The sequence below is a fragment of the Xenopus laevis genome, chromosome 5S (genome assembly GCF_017654675.1).
Source record: "Xenopus laevis strain J_2021 chromosome 5S, Xenopus_laevis_v10.1, whole genome shotgun sequence".
Classification (NCBI taxonomy): domain Eukaryota; kingdom Metazoa; phylum Chordata; class Amphibia; order Anura; family Pipidae; genus Xenopus; species Xenopus laevis.
In genome coordinates, this window is record NC_054380.1 from 82729087 (window position 1) to 82750665 (window position 21579).

General features: G+C 37.0%; 1 protein-coding gene across 4 annotated transcripts in view; it reads right to left on the reverse strand.

The window, feature by feature from the left end:
• Positions 1-21579, reverse strand: part of LOC121394257 (muscular LMNA-interacting protein-like) — a 131846-nt gene that overhangs the window by 59446 nt on the left and 50821 nt on the right. For all 4 annotated transcript variants that reach the window (XM_041564727.1, XM_041564726.1, XM_041564725.1 and 1 more), the window contains 3 exons: positions 12304-12450; positions 8000-8386; positions 2356-3783 (listed from right to left, as the gene is read on the reverse strand). In XM_041564727.1, coding sequence (XP_041420661.1) covers positions 2356-3783; positions 8000-8386; positions 12304-12450 — 1962 coding nt within the window. The remainder of the gene's footprint in view (positions 1-2355; positions 3784-7999; positions 8387-12303; positions 12451-21579) is intronic.

The following is a 21579-nucleotide window of genomic DNA, read 5'->3' on the forward strand; positions in this document are numbered from 1 at the left end:
CACTTTTTATTACACATTTCCAAGGAACCTTAATAAAGACAAAATAGATCCTCTAATGCCCTACACATGAGCCCACCCTAAAACAAATGTTCCATGCACCTCAAATGTCTGGGGAAAAATGTCAACCCAATATAGTTAGGCTTTTTCAGGCAATCCTGCTTAAAAAAAGGACACGTCTTCATCGTTTTTTTACAACTTTAATGCATTTCTGGCAGACAGGATGTGATGTAACTGACATAAGATTAAGGAAGATCTAGCTTCATTTTAGCAGTTTGCCTGGTCTGAGGTGGCAAAGTCAACTGTGGTGAAAGAGGTAACATCCAGTAAAATTTGCACTTTACTGAATTTGCAGAGTAACGACCGTTCGCAAGAGCAAAAAGTAACCTGGCGATAGAGTGTGAATGAATTGTCGCCTACACCTGTTAGTAAATTAGCGATGCCCCTGCAGAAGGGATTTCTGGTGAATTGATGCTAGCATTGACCATTTCGCCCTTAAGTGAATCTGCCCCAATGTGTTTTGCAGATTTTTCTACTCTTGATCCATTTTTTGGACATATTATTATTCTTAACTAGTAACTTAACCAGGGTCTGGAATAACCTACCGGGTACCTTGAGCCTTCTCTAATTTAGTCATATGGAATTGAGCTGTTGATGCTGACATATATTGGGAAATTTCCACAATGAATGATTTTTCGGTAATTGCTGTTTAATCTTATTATATGAACAATAGTTACAAGACTAATACTTCCTCTGCATATCTTTGTTACCTGCCACCTTTTAAGTTATGGAGATCAACATTATCTATTGAGAAGAGATTTTGTTGTTATTCTTATTGTAAGAAGAATGAACTACAGGACCTGGCCTCTTCGCTATATTATATATTGACTTACTCGTATTAATGGCGGACAGATGAGAACAGTATAGCACCCTTAAAAGTGCATGGGTTGCCATGGTTACTAGATGCACTGTCTAGCGCTACACATGGATATGGACAAGTGACGTATTAAAGACGATGCAACCTCCGGCCATGCACACACTGCTGTCAACTCTGCAGAGGGGAATGTGGCATTTTGACGTGCCTTTTCAGAACCTTTTGAGGGAATATATTTCTGTTGTGGACCAATTGTAAGTTGCCTGCATTTATGTTTTTGGCCTGTTCCTCTGACAAAGACCCCAGCTAAGGGTTGAAATGCGTTGGGTTATTTTTGATTTGTATTTATGCATTATGTAATAAAATAATGGATTAATTTTAATATTGTTGAGGCCTGTGCCCTTTACGTTATATTATGCCTAAACAGAAGGGACTGCAGCAGGATAGGGAATCAGGCTTAGATTCTTATCCCTCATCATTGTATGGGATCCAGACCATGCCTGACCGTTCCATCCTAGAGGTATACCTCAAACTACCCTAACTGCTTCCACATGGGGCTCCATCTGCATAACTGTCCTGGCATTTTAACATATTGCCTGCCATTGCCTCTGTTGATTCCTGAGTATACCCTGTGGATCTATTGTCTTGGACAATAAAAGTTATTCTGTTTGTTTGCTGCAAGAACCTCCTATCGTCCTTTATTTTATTTGTAGGCACAGTATAATGTGAGTTGTAGTTTTACTACACTTTTCCTTCATACCTTCCACATAGGAAAGGTCCTGCCTTGTGTGTTAGAGTTGAATGTAAACCTTGCTCAACTGATTAGCTGGACATTGACCTTTATTGGTCTAATATAGTCCAAAATTGCATTACAAGGACTAATTAGCTTATATCTTGACTTTTATATTCTATAATATAGAGAGAGTAAGTTGATCCCTAAGCTCAGAAACCACTTTCATTACTTGTGAAATTACTTTTGCTTAGCATACATCCATATACAGTAGTTGCGATCAGTGGTAATAAATCCCTCCTATCTTCAATTACAAATTGCATCCAATTGTGCGCTGCGATGCATTAATAAATCAGTGTGACTCAAAAAATCTTTATAATCATTTTTAAGGCATTTTAGCAAATGGTTTCATTAGGGCCACACAACGAAAGATCCCACTGTATCTCAAGTTATTATTAGTGTGCACTGATTGCAGCTTGTTCCATAATATTTATCATGCGGGGCACCATGCAATATTAACATATCCTCTGACACCAACTAATTGAGAAGTAGTAGTGCATCTCTATAGCTAAACAACCTTGTGAAAAAGACTAGAATTTAATATTTTATCCAGCGAACAAAACTTTTCAGGGACTGACTGCTACATCCTAATAGTTCTAGTAAAAATATAGATTAAATTAATACATGCATTAGTCATTTTCCATTCAACTTGAAATTGTGCTCTGACATATCTGCATGCACACAGAAGAGATACCTTTTTATTTTCATGGTCAGAACACTGTGATAATGATAGCAATTCACTTGATCTTGACAAAGATGACTTTGGAGATGACAGATTTCTATCAAGTGATGTAGTTATTGGCTCATGTTCCCTTGATAATTCCTCAAGGCCAAATGTGTTGGGCTGACATTTCTCATTTGGATGCAGTGATAAAGAAATGGATGGGACTATTTGTTTGTTTTCATTTGGGGATATCTGAATACGTCTGGTATTCAATTGAGATATGGTCTGCAATTCTGTATTTGAAGGGAGAGGCATAGAATGTAGCAGATAGTGTGCATCTGGGTAATTTAAATTTGAAAATTTGGCTGGTGTGTAGTTTGTTGGTCTATTGTCACCAAAAGACCTTGTAGAACTCTGTGCATGTGGTGATGTTGCTCGTTTTTGACTAGTAAGATGGGGACTAGAATGTGACAAATTTAAAGGTAATGATGCAACTTTTCTATATTTTGCAGGAAGAGGATACCTTTTAAAGGGTTTATTTAAATTGGGTTTTACTTTAGTTGGTGAACTATTTTCTTTGAAGCAGTAAGGTGGAAATGAGGACATGTCTGTTCTAGGAGAATTTAGAACACTTGTATAATATTCAGAATCAGGAGAAAGAGTCCTAATGGACCTTTGATGGAAAGAACCTTTAGTCTGCAAAATATTTGATTCTGAAACAGAGGGCATTGCTTTAGCTTGCCTATGAATGTCTTTTCTTTTGGATTCTTGTTGGCTACTGAGAGAGAAACAGGAAACTGCCTTTCTAGTAATTGCTGTAGGCTGAGAAGTTATATTAAATTGGCTCGAATTAAGAGAATGGGGTCTTTCATAGCTTGTCTTTTTGGATCTCAGTACTGATGTTAAAAAAGAAAGATGTGATGAAACTGGAGATATTGCTTCACAGCTGGAGGCAGGTGAGATGGGATTGCCAGATTCACCCATGCTACATATTGTTGAAGATGAGCCATGATATGGTGACTGGAGTGGGCTAGGGCTAGCACAAAGAGGATATCTAATAACATTTATCTGGAAAGGGGATGGAATGTTTCTCATTTCACAAGAAGCAGTAGAATAATCTATAACAACTGTATCTTGCATTTCTAGTTCATTTGAAAATTGTGAAGCTTTCATAAAGGTTTCATCTATTCCATGTATTAATGTATGCTGCGTATTTACTGGAGTAGTACATAATTTAGATACATGTGATGAAAAGGGTTTATTAGGAGTAGATGTATGTTCTTCTAAAGTCTGTTCATCACAAATATTGTATGGAGCAGAGCTAAACAAAAACTCTCGGCTTTCAGAAATACAGTGTATGAGTGGCTTTTTATGATTTAATCTTGGATTAGTTGAATATGAATTTGCAAGTTGAGGTTTATTTGCTACAGAGCCAGTAGAAGGTACAGTAGAGTGAAGCTAAAGGAAGAAGAAAGACAACATTAAAATATAATTACAGAAACAGAAGAGTGCAACAAAAGGTTTCATTTAGAATTAAGAACAATAAATATGAATTATAAAAAAGCTCAGTGATCATTTGATCATTTGATTAAAAACACCGGTACTGATATATTTTTTGAAACTAGATAATTTAGTTTTTTGTAGTGGATTAGGATTAAAGACAAATGATATTTAATTTAAATAAATAATTCAGTACTTGAATAGGTTTAAAACGTATGAAAACACATTTATAAATTTGTATGATTTATGTTTATGTGGACTAGGGATGCACAGATTCCAGGAATCGGTTCGGGATTCGGCCAGGATTCGTTTTTTTTAGCAGGTTTCGGATTCTTTTCACAATGAAACTAGATAATAATTAATTTAGTTTTTTTGTAGTGGATTAGGATTAAAGACAAATGATATTTAAATTAAACAAATAATTCAGTACTTGAATAGGTTTAAAACTTATGAAAACACATTTATAAGTTTGTATGATTTGTGTTTATGTGAACTAGGGATGCACCGAATCCAGGATTCAGTTCAAGATTCGGCCAGGATTCGGCCTTTTTCAGCAGGATTCGATTTGGCCGAATCCTTCTGCCCGGCTGAACCGAACCCTAATTTGCATATGCAAATTAGGGGCGGGGAGGGAAATCACGTGACTTATTGTCGCAATACAAGGAAGTAAAAATGTTTTCCCCTTCCCACCCCTAATTTGCATATGCAATATTGGATTTGGTTCAGTATTTGGATGAATCTTTCACAAAGCATTCGGGGGTTCGTCAGAATCCAAAATAGTGGATTCGGAGCATCCATAATGTGGACCATATAGAAACAGAGGCTAAAAAAAATTTTGTTTAGCAGACTGGAGAAAATACAATCGCATTTCGTTTTTTTCTGGTGGTTTTTCTATATTTCTAAAAAGCTCAAACAATTTGAGATTTATTAAGTATAAAAACCATGAAAACATCTAAGGCAAAAAACTAAAAGTTGTCAAGGTCCTATAGAAGTCAATGGAAGCTGCGCTGATCTTATTGGAACACTTTTAATTAATTTGGATTTTTAGAGGTTTTCAGATTTTTTTCACTAGGAATTGTCCAAAAAAACTAAATTTTAGATGTTCTCAAAGTATTTATAAAGTGCACCGTTCAGTGTTTTTTTTTTATTCATACTTTTTATGTTCGGCTCTTTTAATAAACTCAATGACAATCGTGGTTTTATATATTTTTATTTTTATATATATATATATATATATATGTATATAATGCAAATGTGTTTTTGTTTGTTGTATTTGCAATATGTATGTAGCTATTCACTAATCTAATATTAATATATGTGCTTTTAAATATCAGTCTTGTGAAATACAAATAGCATAAAAATGGATAGATATCCTTCTGACTTCTCTTTAATGCTCCAGCCAAAAGTTTAAGTGATGCAAGTTTTCCTGTAAGAAACTGTAAGATAAATTAATTGATACGGGAATTCAGCACTTGCAATGTTCAAGTTTCACCTTCATGGTAAAATACAGTATGTCAAAGTGGTAGTAAAACAGAACATTCTGTATGCCAAAAAAAAGATACACTATACTGTATGTTTTACAGAAAAAAATCTTCTTTATTTCTCATGGCACACTGCACCGTCAATAAATATAGGTAATTAATGTGTGATGTCACAAATTAACTTTCGTCCCTGTTGTTCGTTTTTCAAGCAAGATAATTGACATGCTATAGAGACCTTTAGAACCAGGCCTCATTTTGTCACTTCATATCACTGGAAATCATTTCTCACACTGGCAGGCAAATCCCCTGTCACTCACATAGGTATAAAGGCAAACGGCACAGAAGGACAGTTAACAATTGTACTCTGAAAACATGTGAAGAATCCCTGCATTTTAAAAATAATTTAAACAAGTGATATAAGTGACATTCACACCATAGTTACAGAATCTATTTTTCAGAACACATAGTACATGCTGTGCAATTTTTTTTACACATGACTGCTTTATCTACCGGTACTTATATCTAAAGTATATGGCATTAGGCTTTGGAATAAGAAAAGCAGATCATGTCACTTAAACAAATTGTACTAGTTAATAGTGAAATGTATGCTTTAGTATTTTTATTCCCCACACAGTTGTGCAGCACAATGAAATATTCTTGTTGCTTTTCATAACAAAGATTTATGGGATCCTTTCCTTCTATTTTATCATGCATAATACAAAACATGCATTGTTCTTTTGTTCAGCACCGTTAAAGCACAACATTTAGCCGCCGCCATCGAATATATTTGCAAAACGGCCGCAAAAATTTGCGGCAAAAATTCACCGGCGTCAAAAAAAAAACCGGCACCGGCGTCAAAAATGGGCGCCTACGTCAAAAACTAGACGCCGGCGCCGATTCGCGTATTTTTCGCCGTTTCGCAAATTTTTCGCCGAAATGGCGCAAATTCGCCCATCACTACTGGTTGTGAAATAGGTGCCAGGAGATTGCTGTAAAATGTTTTTAATCAACAATTAATTATTTTCACTAATACCCAGAAAAGAGAATAATGATAAAACTAAAGATATTGATAAAGTGACTTTTTTCAATAAAACAAACTCAACCTGACTCCCATCCAGGAATTTGGCTAATTTATTAATAATTTTTCTCAACAAAATTGAGTGTCAATTCAAATTGTGTGACCTTTTACGATTATTTGACTTTTAGAACGAAAAACAGCATCAAACACCCCAAGGTGTGATTAATCAATGTTCGAATTTACATTTTCGCCATGTTTCTTTTTTTTTTTGCACAAAAAACTGAAAAATTCAAATTATATATTCAAAAACTCAAATGTTTGTTTTTTTAATAAGCATAAAAATAGTGATGGGTGAATAAATTTGGCAGACGCGAATTCACAGAGAATTTCCGTATTTCGACGTCAGTAAATTAATTCATGAAACTAGCCTTTGGAAATAAGCCTTTGAAAAATCTGCCTCATCAAAAAAAAATTGTCGTGAATAAAAATTGTTTTGCGTCAAAATTATTCAGACGCCCATTGACTTAAATGCATTTGGACCAAATACTCACGCGTATAAAAATTGTCGATCACGACAAAATTATTTTGACACCCATTGACTTCAATGCGTTTTGCAGATTTTCCGACGTTTCGCGAATGGCACCGATTCGCCCATCATTAATAAAAAACTCAAGAAACTTCAATGCAAAACTTCAGCATCCAAAAGTTGTGAGTTGAGGTGGAAGTCAATGGGAGCTGTCCTAGGCACAATTCAAACCATTTTTTAAATTTGACATTTTCAAGTTTTTCAAGTTTTTTTGAGCTTGTAAACGTTTTTTGAGTTTGAAAATACACACATTTGAGCTTTTTGCGTTTGTAATCAAATCAAGTTTTTTCAGAATTGTATTCAATCATGTTTTTTATATTTGGATTTTTTAATAAATTAGCAAACATTCTAGTTTTTTTAAAAAAAAACAGAGAGCAGATTATTTATCTGTATATTTATACTTATCAATATGATCAGGTGACAAAGATGGTAGCTTAATTGGAATGTCTGTACATGTTTTTACTCTCTTTTGTTAATTTTTGTTATTCTATCTGTAGATGGCCAAGTGCTTTAACTACTTTTCTTGAGTCTAGAAATGTTCTGCTGATGTCAAAATTATACTAAGTGCACTCTAGATATAAGACTATCTTTATTCTGATGAAAATAATTTAAACATTAAATAATCCCAATAGGATTGTATTGACATAGATATGGATTCGTGCAGCTTAGTTACCATTAAGTTAAAGTTACTGTATTATTATTAAAGAGGAAAGAAAATTGTTCAAAACAATTAGAATTATTTGCTAAAAATGGCCTTCATTTTTTTTGGCTATTGCATTTCTGCATAACAGACCCCATACTTGAATATTAATATTTAATATTAAGCAGAAAGCACATGTTTTTGGGAGCATACAGGTGTAGAGCCAACGCACTGCATTTTTTTCTGCTTTCTGCCTACAGTCATGCGAGCAGAGATTTGGCCATAGCTGGGGAAATCTTATGAAAACGTTTCACTTTTACTGGATTACTATTTAAATAAATAGTTAAGATAGATAGATGCAAGTCGTTTTAAATAAATTACAAAAAAGTTATAGGTTAAAACTCTATTTCTTTACTATGCAGAAACGTTTTGGTTCATTGATATCATACCTCCAGTTCTTTTTCTTTGCAGTTTACATCTCGCGATAAGTCATTTGGTTTTGCTTCAGGGATGCATATCTCATTAACAGTCACTTCGGATAGAGATGCTGTAGGCTTTTCTACAACTCGCAGTTGTGCTCCACTGATTTTATAATTTGCTTCTTCCAAAGTAAAGGCTTTTTTGCTTTTGTTCATCACTTCATCTTCACCTTCATCAGAGTCCATAACAAGGACAAATTCTGCTATGAATAGATCATTTTGCTGCATATCTTGTGCTTGACCTGCGGATACCCTTTGTCCTGGAAAATTCTGTTCAATGCTGGATGTGTGATACGAATCTGAGATTCTGCCACCGGTTGCATTTTTGTTTTTCTCTGTTACAGAAGCTCCTTCAGGCTGCCAAAAAAAGTGGTAAATTAATAAACACTAGAGAATATTGTACAGTCTCATAAATAAATAAATATAAGCATATATGCAGCAGCAGCACTATACTTACGAAGAAACAGCCAAATGTCTCAATGGTAAAGTTATTTAAATGATTTGTCCTCAGCATTAACGTATTAGGCAGGTTTTAAAGCTGTATTGAGGTGCTTTCAAGTTTATAAATGGTGACAGTCAAGGCACTTCCAACATTTCAATCAAAACCAATGCCATATAAATGTTTAAGCATTAATGTCACACAATGTGGTTTGATAGCTGCAGTATATTTGGAAAGCATTATGATCAAAATTCATAGGGGCTCGTTTTGCCCATTGTTTATAAACAAGGCCCATGGTGTCATCAATAGTTTCTTACTTTTTCCAATAACCTCTTAATTTTTATATTGGGCTTATATTTTTCCCTCAAATCAAAAGTAAGGGAAGTGCATATACTTGTACAGCAGGATACAACTCAATTTAAAATACCCTGCCAACTTCTGTGGGGTGTGTCAGTTACCCTCTAATATCAAATTACTATATCATTAAACGGACTAACCCTTACAATGATCATATAGGAATACCAATAGTGTCAACACCTAAAATCAGTTAAAAGCATTACTGCTTTCTTCCTATCCAAAATGCCAAGGTAAAAAGTACTTATATTCCTGGTGATTAATGAGACATATTACCCTCAGTGGTTGGAGTGCTATGTGTCTAATTAATCACCAAAAGTCACACATATATTTTATTCAACCATATTTTTTAGGAATTTAAAACTGCAACAGTAACAGCTCCTTTGATTACAGTACAGCATTTCAATGTCATGCGTGATTTTGTGTCATATAAAAGACCCTTCATTTTTCAGTCCTCATTGTTTTTATGGTTTTTATGGTTTTGGGAAGAACATGATATTTTGGAAATTAATAACAAGGTTATTAACTGATTTTTTGGTGTTTACACTATTGATATTCCTATATGATAGCCAGGGTCTGACTAGGGCGTGTGAGGCCCATGCGGGCTGCCACCCTAGGGCCACCACACACCCCTCTGGGGCAAGACACCATCTGCCCGCTCACCCACTACCAGCCTCTCCCTCCCTGCATGCACATTTTATACTTTTGTTGCAATTGGGGGAGGGTAGAAGGGGGATCGACGGCAGTGGTCAAGCAAGGATCGGGTCTGCATCAGTGTAGCCACAAGGGGCCAGGTTTTTTCCAGTGTCCCACTAGCCCAATCTGACCCTGATGATAATGCAGATAAAGTACGGTAAGTCAGTTTTATGATATTGTAATTCAATGGATGTAATTGTCCTAAACCTTTCAAAACTACACAATTGGGTCTCATTTATAAACACTAGACAAATTTGCACCTGGGCAGTAACCCATTGCAATCAAATGCTTCTTTTGTTTCTTAACCTGCAAGTGGCTGGGAAAAAGTCAGCCACCAATTGATTGCTACGGAATACTGTCCAGGTGCCTAGGGCCGTAAATAAGCCCCGTGTTTTATGTGCACCTTTGATTGTTCATTTTATGTGCAGATCTGATTCAGATCTTGTTAGTTGCTATGGGATACTGTCCAGGTGCAAATGTGTCCATTGTTTATAAATAAGCCCCATGTTTTATGTGCACCTCTGATTTGTTTTGATTTGTCAGAGATGTTGCTCAAGTTGCTACAACTGCCTTGGCTGCATTTCAACACTGCAGATTTCATGTGTATTAAACAGAGCTTTGTAGAAGCTGTAATATTTTTTTCTATAGTGGTGTGTTTAAAGGAACAGTAATACCAAAAGTGTTTTAAAGTAATGAAAATAGAATGTACTGTTGCCCTGTGCTGGTAAAACTGATCTGTTTGCTTCAGAAACACTACTATAGTTCATATAAACAAGCTGCTGAGTAGCAATGGCGGAAAATTGAAAAAATGCTATAAGGCACAGGATAAATAATGGATAACAGGTAACACCATTATGTTCTACAGAGCTTATCTGCTATCTGGTCTGTAACCTGAGCCTTTTCTCCTTTGAATGGCTGCCCCGTGGCTACTCAACAGCTCATTTATATAAACAATAGTAGTGTCTGAAGCAAACACAGCAGTTTTACTAGTGCAGGGCAACACTGCATTAAATTTTTATTACTTTAAAACAATTAAATTTTTTGATGTTACTGGTCCTTTAATTAGTTGCTCGCTCACCTGTAATGCTATTTCTACCTTACAACTTGTGCAAATGGGCATTTCAAGAGACCTTCCTACAATGCCATCCAGTTAGCCAAGGTGAAAATATAATCAGCCAATGCCAACACTTGTTTTTATGACACACGCTGAACCAAAGTGAGAAGAAACACAACTTTGTCTAACTACAATTCGTATCTGTATATAGGGATCATGTTTTTAATAAGCCTTTATTCATCCCATGATGAGAACATTGGGCTCTAAGTTTGGTAACAGCATATCCAAAGCAATTCGAGAGAAGGTGGACTCGCATTTTCTATATACAAATGTCCTCAAGCAACGTAAGCTGCAAAGCTTGTCCTTTTCTGTCCTTTCCCATTTAATGTAAATTCCCTTTGTAGTACCAATACATTGTCAGTTGTCTTACACAGCTATCAAATATTTTCTTTGCTATCAAACATTATTTATATTGTTCTAGCCAGTTTACTTTGTGATTTATCTTCCTGACAGAATAAGAACATTCTAATTTTGCAAGTTAATAGTTAAATAGATTTACTCTTGAGTTAATCAATATTTAAGGCCTTTTCATGCATACAAGCATGTTCTTTTTCAACATTTACAGCCTCATTTTCAAGTCAGTCTTTATTAAAGTGAAAAAATATACTGTATTCATAAGAATCTTCTGCGTTCACCTTGTTTTTCTCTTTATGTTTAGATCAGCATATGAGCACGGCTTACTCTACACACTGAGCCTGTAACGAAGAAAACTAAGCCTGGTGTTGCAGTGGTGTGGTGGGGATGCTGCCTGGGGAGGTTAGAGGTAAAGAAAGGACCCAGGATGTCTTCTGTTCTGACCCAGGTTTTGTGTGTGCCTGCCACGTGGGAACAGCACTTTGTCCAGTTGGGAAAAGTACTTGGGGCAGGTAACGCTACCTGGGAACAATGTACTCTTTGGGGAAAGGGAATTAAGACTCATGTCTACCAAAGGAGTTACGGGACTGTGTCTGGCATGGAGGGCCAGGATCCTGGATTGCATATATTCCCAGGGGAATGGGTAATGGAAATGTAAATGTGTTTCACTTTGCTTTTAATGTTACGTTATTTGTTATACAGTACTTTGTGTATTTGAATGTTTTCCTAACGGGGCCATCCGCAGGTGTATACCCAGATCCCATTAGGTGGAGGCACTGCCAGAGAGGAGTACCTTTCACTTAGCAAAGGGGACTCAGGACCTGCATCGGTAAGAGATATGTGATGTATAACCTTTGGCACAGGGGGGCTGCCCAAAAAGAGGTTACATATTGTTACATTTTTTTTATCAAAATATAAATGGCTTTTCCATGTTTTACAGTGTATAAGCACTAATAATTATCATTAGAACTACTATACAGTTTCAGTAAAGATGTGAGAAATAAATATTAAGAGAACTCACATTTACATTTCCCCGATATTCTGAAAATTTTTTATATAAAGATGTTACATAACTTAAGTTTATGCCACAAATCAACATTTACTTTCTGGTAAAATAAGAACTGTTTCTTTATTTAGTCAAGTCAGTACAGTACACTGTATTTATAGTATTAGTATGAAGCATTAAATGGACTGTAATGACAGGAACAGCATAAAAGGCTAAGCAGTATATGCTAATTTATTTAAAAAAAAAAATTAGTTTCAATTTACAGAAACTTTGCTGTAATTTTTGGTATTAATCGGTTATTTTTAGGTTACCTTTGCTGAAATTTCTTCTCTTCTACAGCTGACAACTTTCGGCTTGTAATTGTGGTCTTTTCCAACTAGTACTTCGGAGGGAAGTGTGCCAAGTGTTGGAATAAAGGTAAAATTCATAGACTGCGTTCCAGGTGCATTCAATGAAATCTTTAAGAAAAGAAGGAATAGTGGATTATATTTTATATCATAATTTTATAATACTTATTAGACCTCCTCGCTGTGACCATTGATCAGCTTTTTTACACTGAATGGAGAAACCGACCCATGTGCCATTAGCCTAATACTCTATGCGTTCTGTTAGCATTAAAGGAAAACTATACCCCCCAAACAATGTAGGTCTCTATTAAAAGATACTGAGTAAAACAGCTCATGTGTAAAACCCTGCTTCATGTAAATGAACCATTATCATAATAATATACTTTTTTAGTAGTATGTGCCATTGGGTAATCATAAATAGAAAATTGCCATTTTAAAAAATAAGGGCCGCCCCTTGAAATCGTACGATTCACTGTGCGCACAAACAAACCACATGTAAGGTCACATGAGCCAATTAACAGAAAGATCTTGCTAAAGTGTTAATTTTGGGGGTATAGTTTTCCTTTAAAAGGGTTGTTCACCTTTACATGAACTGGTAGAGTAATATTCTGAGACAATTTTCAATTGGTTTTCATTTTTTATTATTTGTGGTTTTTGAGTTGTTTAGCTTTTTATTCATCAGCTCTCCAGTTTGCAATTTGAGCTATTTGGTTACTAAGATACAAAAAAATCCAAAAAAAATGTCATAGCAATTTTTTTTAGATGGGGTCAGTGACCCAATTTGAAAGCTGGAGAGAGTCAGAAGAAGAAGGCAATTAATTCATAAACTATTAGAAATAAATAATGCAGTCCAATTGAAAAGTTAACTGGAAGATGAACTACCCCTTTACGTTATTACTATAGATGAGCTCTAGTTTTATTATTTGGCGGTTTTTGAGTTTTCTAGTCTTCAGCTCTCCAGTTTACAATTTTAGCAATCAAGTTTCTAGAGTCCAAGTTACTCTAGCACCATGTATTGATTTCAATAAGAGGCAGAAATATGAATAGGATAGCCCTGAATAGATAAATGAGTAATAAAAAGTAGCAATAACTATATATTTGTAGCCTTGCAGAGCACTCGTTTTTTAAATGCTGGAAAGAGCCAGGAGAAGAAGGTAAAAAATGTAAAAACAATATAAAAAAGAAAAAAACGAAGGACATTTGAAAGTTGGCCAGATTTAACTTTATCTCTTTTTAACATAAAAGGGGTCTATATAATAATTACATAATTTCAGCTAGTACACACACAAGCACATACTCTGATATCTTAAACTTCACACAAAAAATGTTACATTTCCAACAAGCATAAAATCTAAAGCAATGATTTGTACTGAATGTTTTATACAGAATGGGGAGGGGGTTTTTTTTCTGTCATTCTTCCTTTCAGTATACTGTATGTTACAGCACCAATGGGAAACACAGCAAACAAGCAGGCGATGTGTTGCTTTTTTTATTCTATTGTGTCTATTCTCTCTTTCTTCTCTTAGCTGACTTATGTTCAGTTAATTGCCTACAATGCCATACAACATATATAGTATTATGGATAGCCTTTTAGCATTTAGTTTGTTCTACTGACAATAGGATTGAGTAAACATCTAATTATAACATGCTAGCATCTCATTGCATGTGTTCTATTGCTTGCCTCTCGTTCATGTGAGGATGTAGCAAAAGAATACATTGCAAAAGAGGAAGGGGACTTTCTAATCATCATATTTACTGATGCTATATATAACATCTGAGGGGTGTAATTACTGATAACCAGCACTAACAATCACCGATAGTAGTTTTGTTTTTCTCACCTTTTTCTGTCGCTTATGATTTTCTTCTTGTTAAATCAGAGAAAAATATTCAGAACAACAGATCAAACAGGGTTTTACTTAATCTTATATTCCATTATAACATAGTTGCTGTCAGAGGCATTATTACAGATAACACTTACACAGATTTACAAAGACATATTGTATAAAGAATACAGTGATTATGTGATTATTTTGCCTGGCCTGCTATAATTAGTAGAAGGACTCACAAAAGTCAACAGCTGAAGGTTCCAGATCAGGGCTGGAACTAGGGGTAGGCAGAAGAGGCAGCTGCTTAGGGCACAACAATTGGGGGGTGCTGGGCAGCTACTTCTTCTGCCTACCCCTAGACAGAAGGTATAGAAATTTTTCCACTCTCTTTCTGGGGTTGGCTTCTTTGCTATTTTCAAATAATTACTCTACTGTATGCTGGTACAATATTATTGAACAGTGCAACACGCTGGAAATTCTACTCTGAACAAACAATCTTAACATTTGAATTTCATTTTTATTGTATTTCCTAGCAGTATATGCATTTTAGGCATATCTTTGTTTTTTATTATTCATAGGATTACTCAAAAGGTACTAGATGGTGCCTTGGCATTTTGATGGTAGTGGTTTCATGTGAAAACTGAGACAGGGTGCAGACCTGCAGCTCAGGTGGGTTCAGGCGAATTTCCATAAACATATTACGGGTGGGTTTGGGTTGAGCTCTTTTTCTGCTCTCCCTTCCCTTACTTTTCAGCAGCCTTTGTTTATTGGCGCACACCTGCAGACCCCCTTTCATGATTTCACAGTGGGGTGGATTCAGCAGGTGGGTTAGGGTCGGGTGCGGATCGAATTTCTGTCAACCCTCACATCACTTTGAGGTATGGGGTTTTGAAAGGACTCCATCAAAGGTTACTGTCTAAGAGGAGGAGGATAAATACAAATGGACATGCACAATTCCTGTATGCAATCTTACTCTGCTGTCTTTTGGCTCCGGCAGCCTCCATCTATAGGTGCCTGCCTGCCCCACCCCCTTTCATGATGTCAGAATGGGGTGGAGCAGGCTCAGGTTTATAAATGAAGGTGCCAGCCAAGTTTGGGTCAGGTAGGACTGGATGGAATACACCCTCAGGTAACTATGAGATTCAACGTTGATAAATGTAAAGTTATGCACATGTAGGGATGTGAAAATCTTAGACACCCTTACACTTTACAGACAGGCACATCCCTAGTAATATGGACACCTCAGTGGGTCCTTATGGGGACCTTGTGCTTATGTAACCCCTGCAGTTCACACAGTGTACTCTAGAGGCACTGTGCCAGAGTATAAAAGGTTTAGGAACCATGTGCTCTGGGTCCATTGCTTTAGCCCAACCAAGCAGGCTGGAAGGGAATGGGTAGTGCTGACCCTAGGTGCCTTGGCCCTAGTAATTAGACAGCTATACTCGTTTTATAGATCACTCTAGGAGTGATAGAGAGGTTAATTAGTTGAGCAGCTCAAGGCTCCTCTGAGGAGATTAGAGGGATTAAGATCCCAGGGTATTACTGACCCAGAGTAAGGAACCAAGTGTTGAGATAGGGATGTCAGGAGTTCCCCTAGTCTGCCACTGGAAGGTATCCTGAAAACTGGTGTCCAAATGTGTAAATTTCCGCACTTCCCTCGCCTTTCCTATGACAATTCCTGCTAGATGGTGCAAAAACTCTCTAGACGGTCGGCACACGTCAATCATAGTAATCACAGTTGAATGGATTTTTTGGTGGTGAAAAATAAATGGGGAAGCTCCCCACCTGCAACAAATTGGTGTTGTGCTGCTCTCTTCCATTCAACTGTGATTATCCTGAAAACTGGGCAATACCCATCACATTCTGTCAACTTACTCTCTGCTGTATATTCCCTAGCCTGTGGAGATTCAGCCTATACGTGCTGTGAGTATATGCTTCCTTTATGCTGCTGTGTATGTTCTATACTCCATAGTGGATCAATGTGCTAAATGATCTCTGTGCTATTGTTCAATAAATACTGTTCTTTGTTCAACTGTTAAAGAACTACTGGCGCCCATCATTGTGCTATCGCATCAGGTTACAGTTACACTACACCCTTGCCTCCACCCCGCTGCGAGGGCTTACCCCTGAGAAAGTGAGCTCATCGGTGGTCTCAGCCCACCAAGGAAAGTAGCTAAACTGTCCTAGCACAAGTCAGTTTACTATAGCGCTACACACATATATAGCTCATAGTAAAAGTTGATCCAGGGACTGGTATGATTGCCATCTTGGAGTCAGGAAGGAATTGGAAAGGCTTCAAAAGGTGATGTTTTTCTTCTGGATCAACTAGCAGTTAGGTAGATTTTATATAGACTTAGGAGGTTATTTATCAAGGTCCGAATTTATCTCAATATCGGCTGCTACAAACTCCGATCTATCCCACTAGGGTTTTTAATGGTTATTTATTATTACATTTTCCTGAAAATTACCTTTGCGGGCAAAGCTCAGATTTTCCTATAATGTCACTATAAAAGCAAAAGAAAGAAAAATCTCTACAATAGAAAAATCATTATATGTTTAATTCTTGTTAATTACAAAAAAAATGAAAATGGAAAAAATAAATGCAGATTTTCCTTTTAACACAGACATTGCTGTATAACGCACTATGAATGTAATATAGTTATGCAAACAAGAAACTTAATTAGTTGGTCTAAATCTGCATGTAACAAATAGAGCCTCATTGCATATTTATAATTTTTTGGTCTGTACTCGATTTCATGCTGTATCTACAACCTTTATTATTAAATCTTCAAAGACATATCATCTTCAAAGAAATTTACTATAACAAAAAGCATTTACTTTGATATGTTACCTTTCTGAAATAATTTTCTCCAGGTACAAAACACAAAAGGATACCACTGGAGTGAAAGAAGAATGACGTTAGCTCTGTTGATTGATTACAACACACAAGCACACCAAGTTGTGCACACACACAAAAAGATTATAAAATAAATATTAAAATGTTGAAAGAAAGTCAGTGGGATAGAGCTGAGTTCCGACATTCCAAACAAAATGTTTGAATATATTACATTTTTGCTTTTACTGGATTATGTTTAGAGATACTGTATTAAAATGTAATTATTGTACACAACATCAGTTGGAACACTAAAGCTCCATTAATCTTTCATTGTTACCAAGATTACAAATAATACAGTGGTGACCCTAATCAGAATATAAAAATGCAGATGTTGTTAATTATAGGCTAAGGAGTTTGTTCATTTAAAGACAATACAAGAAAATCAGAAAAGGCTTTGTTTAAGACATTTCTTGTTTTGGAAAATAAAAGAGTTAAAAAGGTGAAGAACAGTAAAATCATTAAATCTTAGTCATACTGTAGGTGCACAGTAACAAGAGCCCTGGTGCAATTTTAATTACAAATGTTAACGTTATAGTCTATCATCCATTGGTTCTTGGTGATCATTCTAATATCCATGTGTGATCCAACAGGAGACATTATTAACATTGATATTTACACTGACATTAAACAGTTTGCTGACTATATAGAATTAATCCTATATTGATGGATAATGCTATACAATGACAAGGTGCCAAATAACTTTATTATGTTACCTTATACTAGAAGATGGAATAATGTAGAAGGTTCACACAGTTCATCAGCTGATATACTGAACTATTCAATCAATATAAGAAGTGCTGGGTTTTCATTTGGATTAACAGTAAATACATAGGATGATGTACGTATTTTATAGCCAAATATTGGTATTATATTATATTGTGAAAATAATAAAAGAAAAATATATGAGTATATTTGTCTGAATATTGGCTTCTCTGAGGGTTTTTACCTTGGGCCCCATACATGCACATACAGGTATGGGATCTTTATCTGGAAACCCATTATACAGAAAGCTCCAAATTACAGGAAGGCTTCAAATTTAAAATATAAATTCCTTGTACTTCATCCTTACTAAGAAATAATTAATATTTATTGGAGGCAAAATAATCCTATTGAGTTTAACTATTGTTTAAAGTATTTTTTTAGTAGACTTAAGGTATGGAGATCCAAATTACCAAAAGACCTCTTATCCAGGAAACCCAAGGTCCCTATCATTCCGAATAGCAGGTTCCATATATATATATATATATATATATATATATATATATATATATATATATATATATATATATATATATATAAATATATATATATATATAGGCAATGCAAAATGACGGCACACCAAGGAGTTGCAACAAAACAAAAGATTTGAAAATAAAGGAGGTTTATTAGGACTGAACCAACGTTTCAGTTCCTCACAGGAACTTTCATCAGGGAGTGAAAAGCATGGTGCACAGTGGGACGCTTATATTCAACTTAAGGCGCCAAAATTGGTTGCTAGGCAACCCATGTGTAAACAGAAACCGTAATGGTGGCACCTAGTAGTGAAGTGTGGGGAATTAAAACAAAACCGCATAGCGATACTTTCCAATATCCTACCTCATTAGCCATGGCAAGCCGCCTCTACATTGCGCTGATCGTGATTCTCAATATGTGGCTATGGCAAGACTTGGTCCTCGTCCAGGGTCCTGTAGGTTGTGTGCGTATCGCGGCTGCAGGCACTGAGGGGGCGGGGCTAAGTACGTCATGCGCCTACTTGCGCGTCCTTGTACATTGCAGGCCATACAGATTGACAGCAGGGAGCCGTAACCAACATTGCTACATGGTAGCAACGGTGGCGCTCCCCTGCTGCTCTCCCAGAATATGGACACAGCAAAATAAGAGTGTGTGAGCTGCGAGTTAACGCAGGACAACACATCCATATTGCATTTAGTCTTGCTGGGTATTGATATGCCAATATTTGCCCCCACTTAAACCTCACGCTCATCAGGACAGGATAAGGAACCAGAGTTAGCCAATAGCAATTTACAGTCTATCGGGGGTATTGCCCATGGGATCATAATGCCAGGCTAAATCATGGGACAGGTGGAAAGAAAAAATACATCTAGCGGCCAAAAACTGTGAACATAAAAAATTTTGATGTTAAAAGATAACTAACACAGTGACTAGAGACAATAAGATACAGTTTGTACAAACAGATGATATCATGACAGTCAATATAACGGAGTCCGTAGGGTGTTGGTGAATAAGTTCATAAGAAACATCCCAGAGGGAGTGTTTCATTTAAGCCACGAGGAGATACAGTGTCTAGTGAATGGATCCACCTGGATTCTCTTCTCAGTAAGGCTTGCGCCCGATCCCCTCCTCTTTCCAAAGGAGGTTGGTAGTCTATAGCCATGCACCTAAATGTCGGTAGGGTATGGCCTTCCACTAGGAAGTGTTTTGCCACGGGTTGCATGGCTTTTCCTTCCTTCCATGCTTTGCTGATGGCGGAACGGTGGTTGCTGATTCTCTCACGGAGAGTGGTGCATGTTTTCCCAACATAGTATTTGCCACAAGGGCACGAAATGATGTACACAATATATGTAGAGGTGCAGCTTAATCTCTCTCTTATCTTAATCCTCTTGCCAGTGTGAGGATGAGGAAAGTCGGGGCCTGTAAGTAAGCTTCTGCATGTAACACAGTTTGGACATTTGTAGCATCCTGGTTTTTTATTTGTTTGTGACAGCCAATCTGTTGCCGAAGTCTTAATGCCTTTGAAGTCAGTCCGCACCAATAGGTCTTTGAGAGATTTGCCTCTTCGGAACCCCATCATTGGTTTCTTGTTTGCATATAGTGAAAGAGATTCATCCATACCGAGCATGGGCCAATGTTTGTTAATACTAGAGGTGAGATGTTTAGATGCAGCAGAAAAAGTAGTGGTGAATATCAATGGAGTATCTGTAACCATCCTTTGCTGTTTTTTTGCCAGGAGGTCCCTTTGGGTATGTTGTAGAGCTTTGTCCAATTGTCTGTATAGGAGATCCTCTGAATACCCTCTTTCAAGAAACCGATTAAACATGTCACGAAGTTGTGTTTCAGCTGTTTCTCTTATGTTGTTGTTGCGTATCACTCTGAGAAATTGGGAGTATGGGATGCCCCGGATTGTAGCTGGCGGATGGTTGCTGGAGGCATGCAGTATAGAGTTGCGATCCGTCGGTTTCCTATACAGCCTGGTGCCTAGTTTAGAGTCTTTGATAAAAATGTTCAAATCCAGAAAGTCAATCTTCTCCATGTCATAATTGATGGTAAGTTTGATTGGACTATTTAGGTCATCCAGGTGTTGATGAAATGACTGGAGGGCCTCCTGTGTATCGACCCATATCATGAACAGGTCGTCGATATACCGAAAGTAGGTAAGTATAGACAAGCCAATCATTGGAAGAATGTGCAAACGTTCAAAATTTAGCATATAAATGTTTGCATACGAGGGAGCTAGTGCACTTCCCATAGCCGTCCCGGATACTTGTAGGTAGAAGGACTTCTCAAATCTAAAGAAATTCCTAGACAGAGTCAATTCAAGGAGTTGTATAAGGAATTCTGTAGGTACAAGTTTTGATGGTGCAGTGATGAGTGCTTCTCTGCATGCTTGGATCCCTTGATCGTGTGGAATGACAGTGTAGAGACTCTTCACATCCATTGTTACTAATATGCTGTTAGGGGGAATACACTGTAGTTCCTGCAATCGTCTGATAACATGACTGGAATCTTGTGTGTAAGATGCCATAGACTGTACGATTGGTTGTAGATGAAAGTCTACATAGGTAGAAATAGATTGGTAGAGGGAGCCGATGGCGGAGATGATTGGTCTTCCTGGTGGGGCCGAAAGGGATTTATGAATTTTGGGTAATGTGTATAGTATGGGAGTTCTTGGATGTTTGTACAAACTGTATCTTATTGTCTCTAGTCACTGTGTTAGTTATCTTTTAACATCAAAATTTTTTATGTTCACAGTTTTTGGCCGCTAGATGTATTTTTTCTTTCCACCTGTCCCATGATTTAGCCTGGCATTATGATCCCATGGGCAATACCCCCGATAGACTGTAAATTGCTATTGGCTAACTCTGGTTCCTTATCCTGTCCTGATGAGCGTGAGGTTTAAGTGGGGGCAAATATTGGCATATCAATACCCAGCAAGACTAAATGCAATATGGATGTGTTGTCCTGCGTTAACTCGCAGCTCACACACTCTTATTTTGCTGTGTCCGTATTCTGGGAGAGCAGCAGGGGAGCGCCACCGTTGCTACCATGTAGCAATGTTGGTTACGGCTCCCTGCTGTCAATCTGTATGGCCTGCAATGTACAAGGACGCGCAAGTAGGCGCATGACGTACTTAGCCCCGCCCCCTCAGTGCCTGCAGCCGCGATACGCACACAACCTACAGGACCCTGGACGAGGACCAAGTCTTGCCATAGCCACATATTGAGAATCACGATCAGCGCAATGTAGAGGCGGCTTGCCATGGCTAATGAGGTAGGATAT